The sequence below is a fragment of the Perna viridis genome, chromosome 2 (genome assembly GCF_037379345.1).
Source record: "Perna viridis isolate PV_CMFRI_1.1 ecotype Kerala chromosome 2, ASM3737934v1, whole genome shotgun sequence".
NCBI lineage: Eukaryota > Metazoa > Mollusca > Bivalvia > Mytilida > Mytilidae > Perna > Perna viridis.
In genome coordinates, this window is record NC_142446.1 from 46,017,022 (window position 1) to 46,033,991 (window position 16,970).

At 34.7% G+C, this 16,970-nt stretch overlaps 1 protein-coding gene across 2 annotated transcripts; it reads right to left on the reverse strand.

The window, feature by feature from the left end:
* Positions 1-214: 214 nt before the first annotated feature.
* On the reverse strand, positions 215-15,207 carry LOC148625364 (sodium- and chloride-dependent glycine transporter 2-like). Of its 2 annotated transcripts, XM_088568845.1 has the most exons (14): positions 14,974-15,207; positions 13,156-13,340; positions 12,410-12,541; positions 8,673-8,934; positions 8,264-8,396; positions 7,703-7,837; positions 6,830-6,933; positions 6,123-6,247; positions 5,512-5,624; positions 4,764-4,895; positions 4,250-4,349; positions 3,593-3,693; positions 905-1,072; positions 215-390 (listed from the first exon to the last, which is right to left on the reverse strand). In XM_088568845.1, exons 2-14 carry the CDS (start codon positions 13,277-13,279, stop codon positions 304-306), a joined length of 1,716 nt encoding a protein of 571 aa, XP_088424971.1. In that variant the 5' UTR covers positions 13,280-13,340; positions 14,974-15,207; the 3' UTR covers positions 215-303. The 2 variants fall into 2 exon arrangements, 1 of the variants encoding a protein (XP_088424971.1); XR_015919901.1 differs by lacking the exon at positions 215-390 and having other exon boundaries at positions 935-1,072; positions 3,427-3,693.
* Positions 15,208-16,970: the final 1,763 nt, after the last annotated feature.

Genomic DNA, 16,970 nt, shown 5'->3' on the forward strand with positions numbered 1-16,970 from the left:
GAATAATCTGGCAGCACCTGCAGTAAGATGCAACGGGACTCCTTTTGGAGCAAACGCAGATTGGACCGCTCGCTGACTTTCACCGTAATCTGTTTAAGCCAAAAGTTATAAATACTGACTGATTTTATCTTAAATACGTTTTCGTACGATTTCATGCCTTTGAATAAATTAATGAGTTAAAAGAAATAATTTTATTTTTACGATACGAAGACAATAAAACGTAAAAATGTGTTTGTGACGTTAATTATTACACAATATTAGAATATTGTCTAAATACTGGAATACTGGAAACATTTATGGTTTTCATGTTATATTTAAACTATAAGCTTCATTTGTATTCGGAATGATTGATTTCCAAACGTAATTAGGTTGAATTGATCTTCTTAATCTCTGAAAAAGAAAGAAAACATTGATTATATGCAGTAGTCCAATATTAGATAACTCATAACATTTTTAAAGTTGTGCCTTGTTGCATGCAGAACGACTAAATAGCGTATCCTGAGCTGATACAGTGTTTTCACTCATCACTTGCAAAACTGGTTTTAGGCGACACATTTTTATTGTCACTTACACGAGTTTTTTGTTTTGTTTTGTTTTTTTTTGTTTTGATTATTCCCATGTGCGTTATCAGCAAAAACAATGAAATGCAAACTATCTACGACTAGATTTAAAAGTAACAATACACCCCCAGAGCAAGTGCCTAAATTTTATTTGCGCTACTATAGGTGTTGATGTGGCAAACGAAACAAAATAAATTACGTTTGTTCGTTAACGGAAAAATCCCTATACATTTCATGTGAAAGCGTCGAGTTGGTGCGCTTTAGAAAGATAAAGACAGTATTTGGAATTTTCGTATCAACTTATGATAAATCTACTTCATAAACATTTAACCTGAAATTATTACCTTAAGAAAACTTCCCCTCTCAGACATCAATGGGCGTACCATGCCAACAAAAACAAGCATTATCGGCAATATACCAATCATCCAACCACAAACAATAGACCAAGAGGGATATGGATCTGTTCCGTACTTTATTGGTGTATGCTGTATTATCATGAATATCCACATGAACTAGAAGGAGAATGAAGAATATATTTTTACAAAATAATTTGTTTTATGATAATTATAAGTGGTATTGTTTCTCATAAATCGAATAATGATTTAGAATATTTGTGTGAATCCTTTAATAAAGCTGTATTTTCAAATAGTTGGTATGACAAAATGGATCATCGGTGGGTGATACAAACAATTACAATGTATATCTATACTACTAAAGGAAGAGAGCGATTTCTTTGAGCCGCAACTGTTCTGAAACCATACAAGGTCGAATATATTTGTGATATGAGGTATAAATGTAGTGTTGTGTACTTCCTAACTTTGTCTTTGAAACAACTTTTTTTCTACAGAAAACGCGAAATTGTTTGGAAAATATCCAAATTCGAAGACCGTCATTGGTCCGTGTGTTATAATTCGCTTTCGCGCATGCTCAATCGACGTACTGTCTGGATCATGTGTGTTACAGGAGTATTGTCTGTTCATTATTATGCTTAATTAAACGACTTCCACCACTTTCTGGGTACAAAAGTGTTCAGACATGGAAAGGCGTAGAACGTGTCGAAATAAACCTTCCCTTCTATGTGTAAACATCTGCGCCCAAAGTCTGGACCCCTCCCCTTTTTTACGGGTAAACTGGCGTGTTAGGTAAACCCCCTACCCATTGTTTTGAGTAATTTAAGCATTTATTAGGCTCCTTATAAATGGGTGGACAGAACTTTCAGAAAATCAAAGGGTGTTCAACTCAGCCCCCCCCCAAAAAAAAAAAAAAAAAAACAAAACGACTGGATCATCAATCACCCTCCCATTAAAAATTACGCGCGAACAAGTCCCAGTTACTTGTATATACATATGAAAGGGTGGTTACGGAGTGAATGTGCGTCTGGAAAAAACTCACACGATACATTGAAAATAACCGATATCAAGGAACAGGGCGTAACTTAATGTCTCTTCTGCGTCTTAATGTTATATGAGGGTCTTCAACAATGAAAAATAACGTTAACATCCTCAAACCAGACCAAAAATGCCCCCTATAGGGTGCACATAAGCGGAATTTCTGATAACATGAATATTAAGGTTACTATCTTGCTGCCCACTGTCCATGGAGTGAAAACTTGGGCGAAGCCTCAGGATAACAAGCTAATAGCACCAGGGTTACAAGTAGGAACTGCTAATCTTATGTTTGTTTGTCGGAGTTTAACGTCCGAGCAGCAATATTTCAGCTATACTCAGACAATGAACATGAAATTGGTGATAAAATGAACATGAAATGATGATGAAATGAAAAAGGATGGGACACAAGGACAATGGGGTCGACAAATTTTGATTGCAACTGGAAATAGGAAGAGGTGGGTAGGGTCGGGCAATTTAGCCTCCTGTGGCGGAGCCCTATGATTCCTACTCCGGGAGAATACCACAGTAGGGTTCTATAACGTGCGAGGAACGTGGCATCTTTCCCAACACGGTGCACCACTATGGTTTGCGGTCAGGTTTTCCGTATTATAGCCTGACAACCCCAGCATGTAACACGCCAGGGGTACCCCATTCCGCCACCTGGGCCACACATCCCAGTTGCTCTGTGAGCAGAGCGCCCTAGCCCCCGGCTAGGGTTCTGAGCGCTATTTAGTCGTCTTTTACGACAAGCTTAGTGCTGCTGCAGGTCTATTCTTTTAACACCCGGATCTGCACGGGGCTGCTAATCTTAAATTAATCGATCGATGCAAAAGTACGTCATTGCTCCATCGCATGTTTGGAGATTGTTTATTGAAATCGTATTTTAATGGGGTTCGTTCATTCCACAATGGACCATATCAACTTTTAAAGTCTTCACTATGTGTTTTTCGGTGTCGCCATCGTCCTCTAAAAATATTAGCTCCTGAATTTTGTTCAGGGACGGGGGAGGCTTGTTTTTTCCTTTGGTTGTAAAAAAAAATATTTCGATCCTGACTCTGGAAAAAAGATAATTTGGTAAGGAATGGTTAAAAAATAAGTATTGTGAATAAATAAATAAAAAAAAAATTTCATTTACATGCGTTAGAAAAGTACATATTTTGCGCGCTTGTTCTATTAAGATGAACTTCACATGAAAAATATTTGCCTGTGTAGTACTGTGTCCATAGTTTGCTCAATCGACCGCGATTTCGCGGGCATCTTCTAGTATATTATACAAAAGAAAAAAATCTTTGTGGCTCCAATCCATCTTAATAAAGTATACCGGGAAAGCCTACACTATTGCAATGTAATGGGAGCTGCTGGCGGAGCAGGATATGCTTACCTTTAGGATTATTTTGTGAGCGTTCATAATATTAGTGCTTAAGTTTTTTGTGATGTCTTAATTTTTTACTCGTAACTGAATTCTAGTTTGTTCTTACCATTGTGTATGTCGATCGTCTCTTTATACATGTTTTCACGTTCCGGCCACCTTTTATATTTTGATGTATCCGAATTGTTCCATTATTGATGCTTGGTATTATTGCCAATAATGAGCGATTTTTGTTTATACAAAAGAAAAAAAACAAGACTAATTGGAGGACTTACTGTCAACAATGGGGGTGTCACAAACACCCATAGAAATTTGAATACTTTCGACGGTTTAAAGCCAAGCATCATTTCCACGTTCTCACTTATCCTAGAAACGCCTAAGATCAAAAATAAGAATTAACAAGAACAGTACAGTTTTCAACAAATTACAACGAGATAAATCCTTGTTAGCTTATTATTGTCAACAAATTATTTTGATAAGCAAAGGATTTTTATAAGGCGATTATGTGTCATGAAGTGCATAACTGAATTTAAAGTTATAGTTCAAGATCATAAACCAGAAATACTAATTCCTTCATGACGAAGTTAGCAAATTAGATGTGTGATTGATTGTTGATTGATTGTTGGGGTTTAACTTCCGAACATCAATATTTCAGCTATATTCAGGCGTTGAGCATGAAATGGATGATAAAATCAACATGAAATGATGAAATGAAAAAAAAGGTTTCTGAGCACTATTTAGTCGCCTTTTACGACAAGCTTAGCGCTGCCGCAGGCCTATTTTTTTAACACCCGGAGCTGCACGGGGCAATTAGATGTCTGTATATCGGATATCCGCAAGCGTTTACTAAACAGAAAATTGTTCAGCCGTAAATGGACTCATTTTTTCAGAAATACTACTGTTTCTAAAAAAAGGTCAGAGTAATGTCTCACCATAAATATAAAGTAGAACAATACTTTCAAGAACAACAGAAAACACACGCGGAATGTTAGCTAAATACCAGTCCATTAACTGAAGTACATACATCCCACCCTAAAATAATAACAATATTAAGTGTCAGTCTCTGTAAAAAATCAGGCAATAGATGAAACATGGTATGAAAAAAAAATCATTTTGATAGTATAATTTGACTATTTGCAGCATCAAAATCAAGGAAAACAGGCAAGATTTTCAACATCACGCTGGACCATTGAGTTACAATTTCATTGAAATGCACTGCAAATGAATATTTCAAGGGCAGATAACTCTGTCAAAAACCTCATTTTTCGAAGATTCTATTGAAAAATTTCTGAGCATATCCAATGATACAGAGATCAAATAATGGTTCTTTTCAAATAGAGAAAGCATACTTGAGTGATATTTTAGTCAGATCGGTGGGTTTTGACATGCCTGATTCTTTCATTGTTAACAAAGTGTTAAGAAAGCATACAATAATCAACGACTTACCCCGGTTGCAAAAATTAATGTGTGAAGAAAACCACAGAAGCATATAAAAGCAGTGACCAGAGTGCGCTTAGTTTTTTGTATGTGTGGGAAAGTGTCAAACACCGTTACACTGACAACTTGAACAGCGACTATCTACCAAAGAAATCAACGTAAATTATTTTTTCAACTAACTGTCTATACAAGAAGATAAATATAGCAGTACAAAGGCAAACCAATAAACCGAGAGAAAAATTGAAACAAAAGCTATTGTAACTTTTGAAATGAAAAAAGTTTACTCGTTGATTTTTTTACGTTCTATATCGTTCAGTTCGTTTTCTACATAATCAAAAGGCGTAACATATCGAAAAGTACTGTATATACTCAATACTCAATGTACATTGTAATACGTTGAAATTTGGTAACCGGAATTTCGTTTTCTAAGTACTCTTGCTTAAAGGTCCTTGCATGAAGACACTTCACTTGTTTTTCGGGGTTTTCCGCATATGCTGAGGTTTTTTATTATCAGATTTATATCAAACAGTGGTTCCAAGGACTAAAGTAATTGTTTTGAAAAGATATCAGTTTGCTACGAAAGAAGATCCTATCATTTTGAAAATGAAAAATCTTGATTTTAAGAGCTAAAATGTCGCCTAATGTGTTAAGCCGGTCTTGTTTATTTTACTTCACTTGCTATGTTTACGAACCACTGCTCATATTAGAATTTCCAAAGCACTTTGAAAAGTTATATTCAAAATTGATTGTACTTAACCATACTGTTGGCTCCAATGGTAAATAATAGGAAGAAAAACAATGCTGACCACAGTTGTGGTAGCGGAAGTGTTGCTAGGGCATCAGGGTAGACAATAAAAGCTATCCCAGGACCTGAAATTAGATACTGTTGGTCATCCTTATATTGCAATTTTTAGGTGCGTTTTTCTTAAAACAGAACTCAATTAGAATTTATACAGTGGAGTTCGTTTTTTTTTACACTTAAAAAAGTCATAAAGTGACAGTAAAGCGATTCTATACGAATCCTGTCGATATTTTAAAACAACGTATGAGAATTTGTGTCAGGGCATAAAACTATTCTTGATGATTCTGAGTTGTAATAATTCTCAACGATAGCATCCAAGAACAAGCTATGCCAATTTTTAGCTAGAACAGGTCTAATCACTGACGATTATCTCCTAAAATGTTTACTCCACCATTACAATGCATGTGAAAACTCCTGACAATTCTAGAACTGAAATGGATAAATATATACTAGCATCGCTATATTATACCAAAAGTCGCGAAATAAAGACATAAGTCTAGACGCATAATATCACAGTGCAAACTAATTGTAAATGGAGTCTGTTACATTATCAAGATTTGCATTACCTTGTTTTACTACCGATTCAATCTCAATATTAGAAATATGTGCTGTATAGCCAAGGGTAGAAAATATCACGCAACCCGCAAAGAGGCTGGTTAGGCCGTCAACAAATGGTAGAATTATTGCGTCACTAAACGAAAAGAATGTTAAAATGACAAAAAAACCTGTAAGTACATGTACCTGCAATGTATCCCTTAAGTGCGTGTTTTATATTTTTAAATTAAAAAAAAATTCTGTAAGTTTTGTCAATAAATCAAAGCCTGTTTAGGATTGGCAGATAGTAGGGCACCGCATTTTATAAAATTATACATTAACTATATTGATAGGGGTAATACACAAGCTCCACGCGGCGGCAGGTGTTCGTTTCCTCTACTACTAACCGCTGCAGACTGGCCTTTCGAAATTCTCGGGCGTACTTCAAATCATACGTCATTTGACAATCGTGTAACATTGCTTATAATCAATTCATTTTTCCCGACTTCGCAAGATTCTTGCATAATCTGGGAGGCTGGCTGCAGTGTCTAGATTGAATTTCGAACGTCAGACGCTGTTCGGGGCTTTGTTCATTATTTGCGTTTCACCATATTGTTCCTTTTTCTATAATTTACTGATTCCATCGGGTCATTACGAAGAACTCCTTTCAAAAATTTTGTTTTAAAATATATTGTATCCAAACCACTCCTAATTTTCCGATACTGTGGCTTATGTGTACCTTTGACAGTTGTTTTTAAATTTATTATGACTCGCCAAAGTTAGTAATTCGCCAATACCCAGACTTGCTGAAAAAAATACCTGCGTAGCTGCATCACTCCAAACCTAAAGGAACGAATAAACGAGTCAATAACAAACTACGAGCAAATATTTCTGTTAGTAACTTCCTGTTTGAAGCAGGAGTTTTTTAAATCCTTGTATGCTGTTTTAGTGTTTTGTGTCAATTTACTGAGGTAAATTCTTACATGTTAGCATGTCAAACATGGATATTGATAATTTAATGGAATAGACATGTATTCGCGAGCAGTTTAGATCCGAACATTGTGATTGCTACGAGCAGGCTTCCTTTTTTAAACCAGTCATTCATTATTTATGTCAGGCATTTTTAACATTTTTAAAGGGAGCAAACGCATCGATTATACATTTCTTCAACATTATCAAAAGGTATGGATATACAATAAGCATGCAAAATGAAAATACTAGCATGATCAAAAACGATTTGTAAAGAAATTATTGCGTATCACACCTACTTTGTAAATGACACAATTTCAGTGGCCGATTGATTGATAATGGTTTAACATCCTCAGTCAGATATTTCATGTATTCCAGGACGAGAACGATTGACCAATCAAACAGACCCTGCTTTGTCCTAGTCCAGAAAGCTTAGCCGGATTTTGATTGTGCTAGCTTTAAAAAATGAACTTTACGATGCCTGTTTACAGAACTGTTATATTCTATATTTTAAGATTGAACTGGGCACATTTTTTTGACAACTGACAACCGACAAAAAATATAAAATAACAACCATATATCGATCATGATTGAAAAAATCCAATTCTATACTTAGATGTTTGTATGCAAAGGTTTACCATACCGAAAATTTGAGTAAGTCATCCCATCTGGGTACAAAGAAATATTTAACGCCTTCAAAAGAGCCTGGTAAAAGTAAACCACGGACCAATAGTACTGTCAACATCACGTAGGGTAGTGTTGATGCAAGAAGCATAAACTGCAAAAAGATATATTTACGTGACTATATGAAAAACTAAACCTCTTGCATCGGAGTTAAGAAAAGTCATTGTAATTATAGCTTTATTATATACCGCTGTTTTATTAGTCCGCCCTATTTAAGAGCAACGAAATATCAAATTAAATCCACTAACATAGTTACGAAGTCATGCGTTCATGTAATAAACTGAACGCTTTAATTACTGTATTGAGTGACAAGACACGTAAGAGGAAATAATCGTTTTCCTGCTCTTGAATTTTTTTACACAATAAAAAATTCTATTCCTTTTATAATGGTAACTGCTGTCCTGTTTTCATTTGCTTTTAAATTTACTTTAAACATTTAAATGATTTCGCAAAAAAAAAAAAAAAAAAACAAAAAAAAACAAAACAAAACAAAAAAATGTTTTTCAAAAGATTTTATTACCTTCCCAGATGACTTTATTCCCTTAATAAGTACCAGCATAGCTACAGTCCATGTTGCGAAAGAACACAAAATAAGATGCCACTGGAGATTGCCAATGTCGTCTATACTACTTGTTAAACCTAGCACACGCTTCCTGTCAAAATTACAACAATGTTGTATTTTTTCATTGTGTTTTATAAATACAACGAGAATAGGTATGGTGTACATGTCAAAGAGACAACAACTTCACCGGGATGAAAATGCTAGCCCAAGCTGTCAATACATACTTATTTCTACCTCTATGATACGTATGTGAGCAGATAACTGAATATCACTTATTGAATAATGTTGATATGCGACCTACGTAGATAGCTATCCGTGTAAGATAAAATTATTTAATATTAATACTTGAAAAAAAAAAAGAACTTACTCCCAGAATTCTTCAGAACTAGTTTGTACTACTGTCTCATTAGTGAATAAAGATGCGTTTGATGTTGTGTTTCCGGTTATGTTCAGATTTTCTCCAAGGGAATCCCTTTTGTAGCATGCCTCAGTATTCCACCAGTTATTGCATGAAGTCCATGGCAACGGAGAAAAGAACGAATTTCCGAAATAAAATAATGTCCATGATACAATAGTAGAATAGTATGGACTTGTCACCATTGTGAGAAACACCATGCAGTATCCTAAACCTGACAAACACATATTCAGAGTTAGATATAGTTTGATTGTTTGGTTGATTATAATAGTTAATCGTTCAAAGGCAGGTACAATGTCGCTCATGCACTTCAGAAAAAAATACTAATCCCACAGGCCCTGACATTATGCTAGCTAACTGCCAACCCTGTATTGATTTCGTATGGAATCGAGAACCCCGATTATTTGAAGGAAGGCACCCCCCCCACACACAGACGAACATATACGACGGGCAGTCCGATATTGAAAAGAGATAGAAGCAAGTCTCTAGAACCATCTGTGTATCATATATAATGTAAAATACATCAAATAAACAGAGCTGTGCTAGAAAACAAGATATTTCCATCCCTTTTTTTCTGTGTGTAAAGTCAATATTCCTTCACGAAAAGAAGCACGATTCTTAATAAATGAAAAATGACGGTCGAAGAGTGGATTACCATTATCCGTATGAAAAACAATTCTAATACAAAATTTTAAGAATTATATTCAAAACATTTTAACATGAATTGGTCAGAAAGCGGTAAAAATGAAAATTCCACGATCTCCTTTTTTCACTCGGAAAGCTTTTAGCCCTCAAGTAGTTCATAAAAGTAATTAAAGTTTATTCTTTATCTTTATTTGTCTTCCGTGTTCATCTCCTATACTTGACTTCGGTTTCAGGACGCAGTTTTGAAGACGGAACACATACTTGTTTATACTGTGTACAATGTGTGCCTTAACACGCAAAGGTATCATTGGCGCTGTAATTTTCATTCTATACTCATTTCGATTTTTCGACATAAACTTTGAAACTCTAAATGTGTACAATATGCATAAAGATACCTTTTAAATTTATACAACCAGCAGTCTAAATAGTATTTTGCAGATTCGTTCATTTTTTTCTATACCTTTCTCAGTTTCAAGAATTGAAAGTAATGCCTTTGGAAGTAGACTTATAACTTTAATAAGGTTAATCTTCAACACTAGATTATAATTTTAATTATAATTGAAAGCCATTTTCCGAGAACGAATACAATTTGATTCAATACATAAGAGTTCTTTATCTCGCACACCCCATATTATCTAGAGAAAAATCGAGACAAGTCATTTTTCAATGGTCTTTGTACTGCCCAGTGAATTTTTTTTTATTTTTCAAATGATGTTATCGGCTAACGAAAGACGACGACTGAGCTATATTATTATGCGACCAAAGACTTTTTCCAGTCATCTGAAAACTGCTGTCTGATCCGTATGTCAAAAAGGGCAATATATTTAACATTAGTGAAGAGAATTGAACAAAATTACGACAGATAGATTTAAAGATGTAGACCTAGAGTAAGTGACATAACTCTTAAAATCAGTGATATCTCAAGCTTTCGTTTGAAGCAGAATAAAATAAACCTAAGTTAATTAGATGCTTACATAATATTGAAGTTAAATGCTACATACAAACGTTCTATAGATTTTTGAGAGTTGTGTCCCTTACCCTACGTCTACCTTCTTAATCTTGCTGTACACCATTATTCCTTGATTCCCTTTCATACTTTTTATTTTACTTCTGCAAAAGTGCTAATTGACTTTTATGGTCTATTTGTAGTGACAGGTTGTTTCGGAGAAGATTTTTCACTGTTGGAAAGTCGTGTTCTCTTGATGTTTATGCAGTTAATGCAATGATTTTTATGTTTTGTTGACAACAAAACAATAAAATGAAAATCAAGAGGACCTCGAGGAGCCTGACAAATCATACCATATTAGATAAGTAAGTAAAGGTATCATGCCTTGTTACCATGTTTGACAAAATAAATTGCTGAAGAAGAACATATATTGATGAATGCTGCTAAGTCAAAAGAGTACCTAAGGCACTGTAAAATGTTGGAAATGCCCCAAAGTGTTTTTAGAATCTCTGGAAAAAATTTGGGCAGGGGTCCCCCTATGCCCAGTTATTCTACTAGGTCTGAGAAGGCATTAGCCCAAAATATATTTGCTGAAATAAAATGATGTTAAACCATGGCTATCCACCATTCATATCAGGAGACCATGTTTACTATAAAAAAAACCAACTATCGTTGAAATCAAAGCAAGTATAAAAAAAATGGCGGGAAAACGATCTTTCGTCATCATCATTCAACTTAAAACATCTAGTTTCCTAAAATGGAAACTGAGCAAGTGGTAAAATTGCCGTAAAATGGCCACCTAAAAATAATTATTTCATAACTACCAGTCAACTCAGAATGCCATGTTTATCTTACGGGTAGCTTTCATTTTCATTATTCTTCTATAGTTAATGGAAAAAAAGCAAAATAAGCATTTTGACCCCAACGTTCTGTTATTAGTAACAACGGCCATGTTTTTGACTGATGAAAAATTTTAAACGATCAGTTTATGGAGGAAACCCTAAAAAGGTTAGATGCCAACTTTTATTAAATTTTATTAATTGGTTTTAGAGAGTTGTACACACTAAAACGACAAAAAAATGGGTTAACAGATTTTCACAAATATTTTACCACAGATAGATCTGATCATACAGAACATGATGTCAGAATATGATTGAACGTAACAGTTTCGGAGATATATGCAAAAATCTGTTGTATGATCCTTATGTTCTATTTTTAGTAATGGCGGCTATGTTTTTTCTTCGATCAAAAATCCAAACGGTCATTTTATTTAGGATACCCTAAAAAGTGATACCAACTTTCATTGAATTCTTAATAGTAGTTTCAGAGGAGAAGATTTTGAAAGTAATAACATCAAAAACAGTAAAAACATCCAAGAAGGGCAATAACTCCAACATGGGTCAACATATTTTCACCAAAATTACATCACAGATAGATCTAAACACGGTGAACACTTTTACTGAATGTCAGAATTTGATTAAACCAGATGGTTTTGGAGTTATATGAAAAAAAACTGCTGTCCGACTCCTATGTTCCAATTTTAGTAAGACGGTCATGCTTTTTTCACCGATCATGAATTCAAACGGTCATTTTTTCAGGATATCCTAAAAACAGTAATTTCAACTTCCACTGAATTCTGTAAAGTAGTTTCTGAGGAGAAGATATTTGAAAATAATAACATCAAAAAAGTAAAAACATCCAAGAAGGGCAATAACTCCGACATGGGTCAACAGATTTTCACCAAAATTACATCACAGATAGATCTCATCATGACGAACTCTTTCACCCTATGTCAGAATTTGCTCAAACCTAACGGTTGTGGAGATATATGCAAAATAACTACTGCCTGACCCCTATGCTCTATTCTTAATAACGGTGGCCATGTTTTTTCTTAAGTTTCGTCCAAATCTATTCAGTAGTTACAGAGGAGAATATGTTTGAAGAACTGTCAACAAACGCGAAGTAATGGCAATAGCTCACACGGCCTACGACCAGGGGAGCTAAAAATAGGACACAGGAGGCAATAACTCTGAATTTGGTCCAACGAACTTGGACTGGAATTTTGGTGAGATTAAACTAAAACTTCAAATAGCCGTACCTTTAAACAGAGGGCAACAATTCCATATTTTTGTTGGTCCTAAATTTGAAAATTGTGCCATAGCAAATTCCATGTACTGCAAAGGTACCGCCAATAAAACCATGAATAATAGGTACGGTATAAGGAAAGCACCTGTAAAACCATGATATACATCTTTCATTAATATTTCGGAATGAAATTAAGTATCTGAAATAAAAAAATAAATAAATTTAAGTAAAAAGTCTGAACCACTTATCATTATCGCCCATGACCAAGATCTGTAACAGTTGTAAAAATCCCTAGCAATATTTCGATGTATCTGCCATCTTCCGTGAGCTTTCATAGATGTGATGATTTAATGTTATTTATCTTCTTATGGCAGCTATTTCATTCATTTCAGGACAAGTACGTTTGACCAATCGAACAGACCCTTGTTAATATGTCCAAAACGATGAACCGAATCTATATTATGTTAGCTACAAAAGCGTTATTTCCATTTGAACACATTTTTCTGACTCAACCAACACGTCGACACTCTATTAAATAAACACCATGTGATTGGCAGGTGAACATTACCTACCAATTTTTAGAGTTTATTCTTGAGCCTTCGCCGTTGATCGAGTCCAAGACATCACGCACACTTTGCGATCACGCTACCCACAGTACAAAGCGGTTGGCTTTTAAAATGGATTTTGAATGTTATAATTGTTTTGATACTAAAAAAAACCAACATTTTTTTTAGAATCAGTTCCTAAGATCGCACTCACCTCCTCCATTTTTAAAACAAATGTATGGGAACCTCCAGACATTTCCCAATCCTACCATAGAACCAATACATGATAACGCAAACTCAAACCAGTTGGCCCACTGTGCACGACCAGCTTGGCTCATTTTTAAGCAACGTTAATAAAAAGGGAACCAAAGTAGCAGTTTAGGCATCACCCGTGTCACTCTAAAAATAGATCGAAAAAATCAATAAAATAGGCTTATTTTATGTGGAAACTAGTCGAAAGGAAGAACAGGTCATCACTAAACCGTTTGATATAGTTACTGTATTTTCTTTTTGAAACAACAAAAACTACAAAACATTGGTTCCGTCATATTCATCACAAAACACGGAAAGTTCAACAGTCACCCAATAAGTTAACTAAACCGTTGAATATGCTAATCCGTAAGGGATATAGTTATAATATTGTCAAATCGTTGTAGAGCGCATTTATTTGTAGAAAAAAATGATTTGCCCATAAGGTCTTTACATAGTAACTATATGTAGCTTACTATATTTAAAACAATTTTCGGTTTGACACAGTTTGTTTCCTTATTGTATGACTTATGATAGACCGTGGTTCTCAACCCCGTATGGGAAGTATTGGGATTGATATTACATATTTTTTTGTAGGTTTAAACTAATTGTGCAATATTGTTCCACAATGACACGATTTAAAAGGAGAGGGTTGTATTCACGCCACATATTAACATTAACCCCATGGCATTTTTTTGCACCTGTTGTAAGTCAAGGATTTCTGGCCTCTGTATTGTTTCCTTTTCACTTTCAGTTTACTTTAATGTTGCTGGAGTATATAGAGCAACTATTTTGCTGTACCTGTAAATGTAATGTTGTTTTAGGATTGACCAGCTGCACCCTGTCCTGCAATGTGAGGGTTTCTTATCGTTCATTGAAGACCCATGGGTGGTCTTGAGCTGACATTTGTCATATCGGTAGGGTTGTTGTCTCTTTGACATACTCACCATAACCATTCTCATAATATGCAATTATCATACTTTGCAGATAGTTGAATATATATTGGATTTTGAAGTAATTCAATAATTTACATGTAATAATACCTATTTAGGACGTTCGCGGCTCATGTTCAGCCATTTTTTGTCAATTTTCGGACTTCTCCTGCTTTATCCATTTCATAGCGCAAGTAATATTTTGCTTAGCGACTCCCGCTTTTCTTTTCATAATTTCATTAAACACATCTTAAAATGTTATATGGTAAGTGTTTATGAAATCCCTGTTATTTCTTCATTTTTAATAGATAACGTCTACCAAAGACAAAGGCTACGGAAGATCAACAGAAATCCTTTTCCAACAAAATTTCTAATGGGTATATCTCAAAAACGAGGACACTGATCCTTAATTTTTTCATGCATTGTTCATGACAGATCTGATTTTCACAACCTTTTGAAATCAGTGTCATTCTTTAACAGATTAGCATACATCTTTTTTTTAAATGGTTCACATGACGTTTCCCTCATGAACCCTTTCCATTACCTGGACTACGAGATAGTTTTCTATTGATATATCAATTCCGTTTTTTCTTATTTGAAGACTGATCACTGTTTATTTAATCCGAACATGCTTCCCCATTAAATAATAAGTTGGATGATAATATATCAAAAACAGTTAATAAGTATAGTTACACTAAACTCAAACGATAATTTTGATGATTTTTTTTAAATGTATGAATACTAAGGATAACAATATCAAATTAGAATGTTTATATGAACTGTGTAATTGACCAGCAATAGAGAAAAAAATCAACAATCAAGATATGATTTAAAAAAAACAGCGTACTCACAATAGTTAATTGATATTCCAATCTATGTTTTTCATTACATCATTCGTATTAGATTAAAACTTCTTACACAGAAGAAGTCATCTCTTAGTAATGATATACATAGCAGCCCATCAGATTCATGACAGGGCATATTAGTTATCAACTTTATTCGAGGGTTCATTCAGAAATTCTCCTCATAATGTGAACTATAACACTGAGGTTTATAATCAGGACATGATTTAGAAGTACGACTTAATACAGATACACTAAAGATCAAATGAATAAAAGTGGATGATCACGAGGAATGGGTAAGAGTAGTAAATGACTAGTCCTCTCTTGTGTAGCAGTTACGGTTTTTTCTCTAATATTGCCATTTGTTATACTGACTTTCCTTTAAGACTATTTCTTTTGACTACTGCCTTGATTGTGTGAGTTCGGTAATTTTGTTAATACCCTTCAGCACCTGCGTATAAAGTGTTCATACCACAACTCATACGTTATGCCAGAGCTTGCCGAGAGTACGCAAACTTTTTGTATCGTGCTAGAAGTCTAAAAAATAGGCTTCTGGAGCAGATTATGTTGCTACAAGATTGAATTCATCACTACAGAAGTTTTATGGCCGTCATCATGAAATCTTGGATCGTTACGGTGTATCCATCTGTGCCATGAAAACTGATTTGTTCAACGTGTCATAGTTTTTCTTTCCTCTATCGTCTACCACTGACTTGACTTTTTATGAGTAACTCGGCGGGTGTTTCTAGGAAAGCGCCCTACCGGTGCACCTGGTCCATGCTCATGAGTTGCTCATTTGCTTTTGTTACTTTGTATGTATGATTTTAGTTGCTCTGTGTTCTGTGTTGTGTGTGTCTGTTTTCCATGTCTGGTATTTGTCCCTGGATTACATTCTTTTAATAACTGCTATAACCTTGGTTCGCTTGATTACTCCTTCATCACATTAATGGGTTGAAAGAGTAATCAAGGGAACCAAGATTCTAGGAGAAAGAGAATGTAATCCAGGAACAAAGATCGGACATTGAAAACAGACAAACACGACATAAATACTATATAATGTAACTAAAATTATATTACAAAGAAACAAAAGTAAATGAGCAACTCTGACTTCATCAAAAACAGGGAGCATGGCCAGGTGCACCGGTATGGTAAGCAGGGTTATGGTCCATTATTTAAGTTTGAAAAAATGAGATGCAAATAAAACTATAGCAGTTTGCAAGTTTGTGACAATGATTTGTTTTACCGCGAATGTTTGACTATTTTCACGCGGTAGCACTTTCTGACGGAAGAAAATTCCCCGCACCTATTATGTTCCAAGTACCAGAAAACTTTGGACTGTTGTTGCTAGTTTAATATTAATCATATCTAAAAATAAGGCACCGTGTAAGCGGATTACATGTATCAACTTAATCATTCTACAGGTGCCATGCAACCGAGGTAGTCTTGTTAATTAGTTGGTCCTTGGAGTATTTGACTAATCAAAGCTTAATGAATAGTGTTTATGAAATGGTAGTGATCAGCTGATCATTGGGAGCTGATAGGCTATTTACATAAACGAACGCTAAGTACGGTTGTCTTAGCAGCATGATTCCTTCCTTAATATACAACAGATATTAAATATGAAAGAGATAATGAGTTTGTTGCCAAACTTTTTCTGCTTTAGCCATGTAAAATTCATATTTTATATAAAACAAAAGATAAAACATACGATCTACCATGCCAATGATGACCTTTTCTTTTATATTATATGATGTACAGGCACATTCCATAAGTTGGCGTTTAGAATGCACGCAAATTCGACAATTTGAAACTTGACAAGCTGATTAAATGCATAAAATACATATTAAATGGCGCATTACAATGCAAAAAATAATAATAGCTCAATTTTTCAAGAACAATTTAAAGGTCTTTCCCATCCATTTCTAATCTGATATGCTTTTAAGTACCTGACTAACTGACATTAATCAATTAACAAAAATGGCACCATCACCAGATAATCCCTGGAG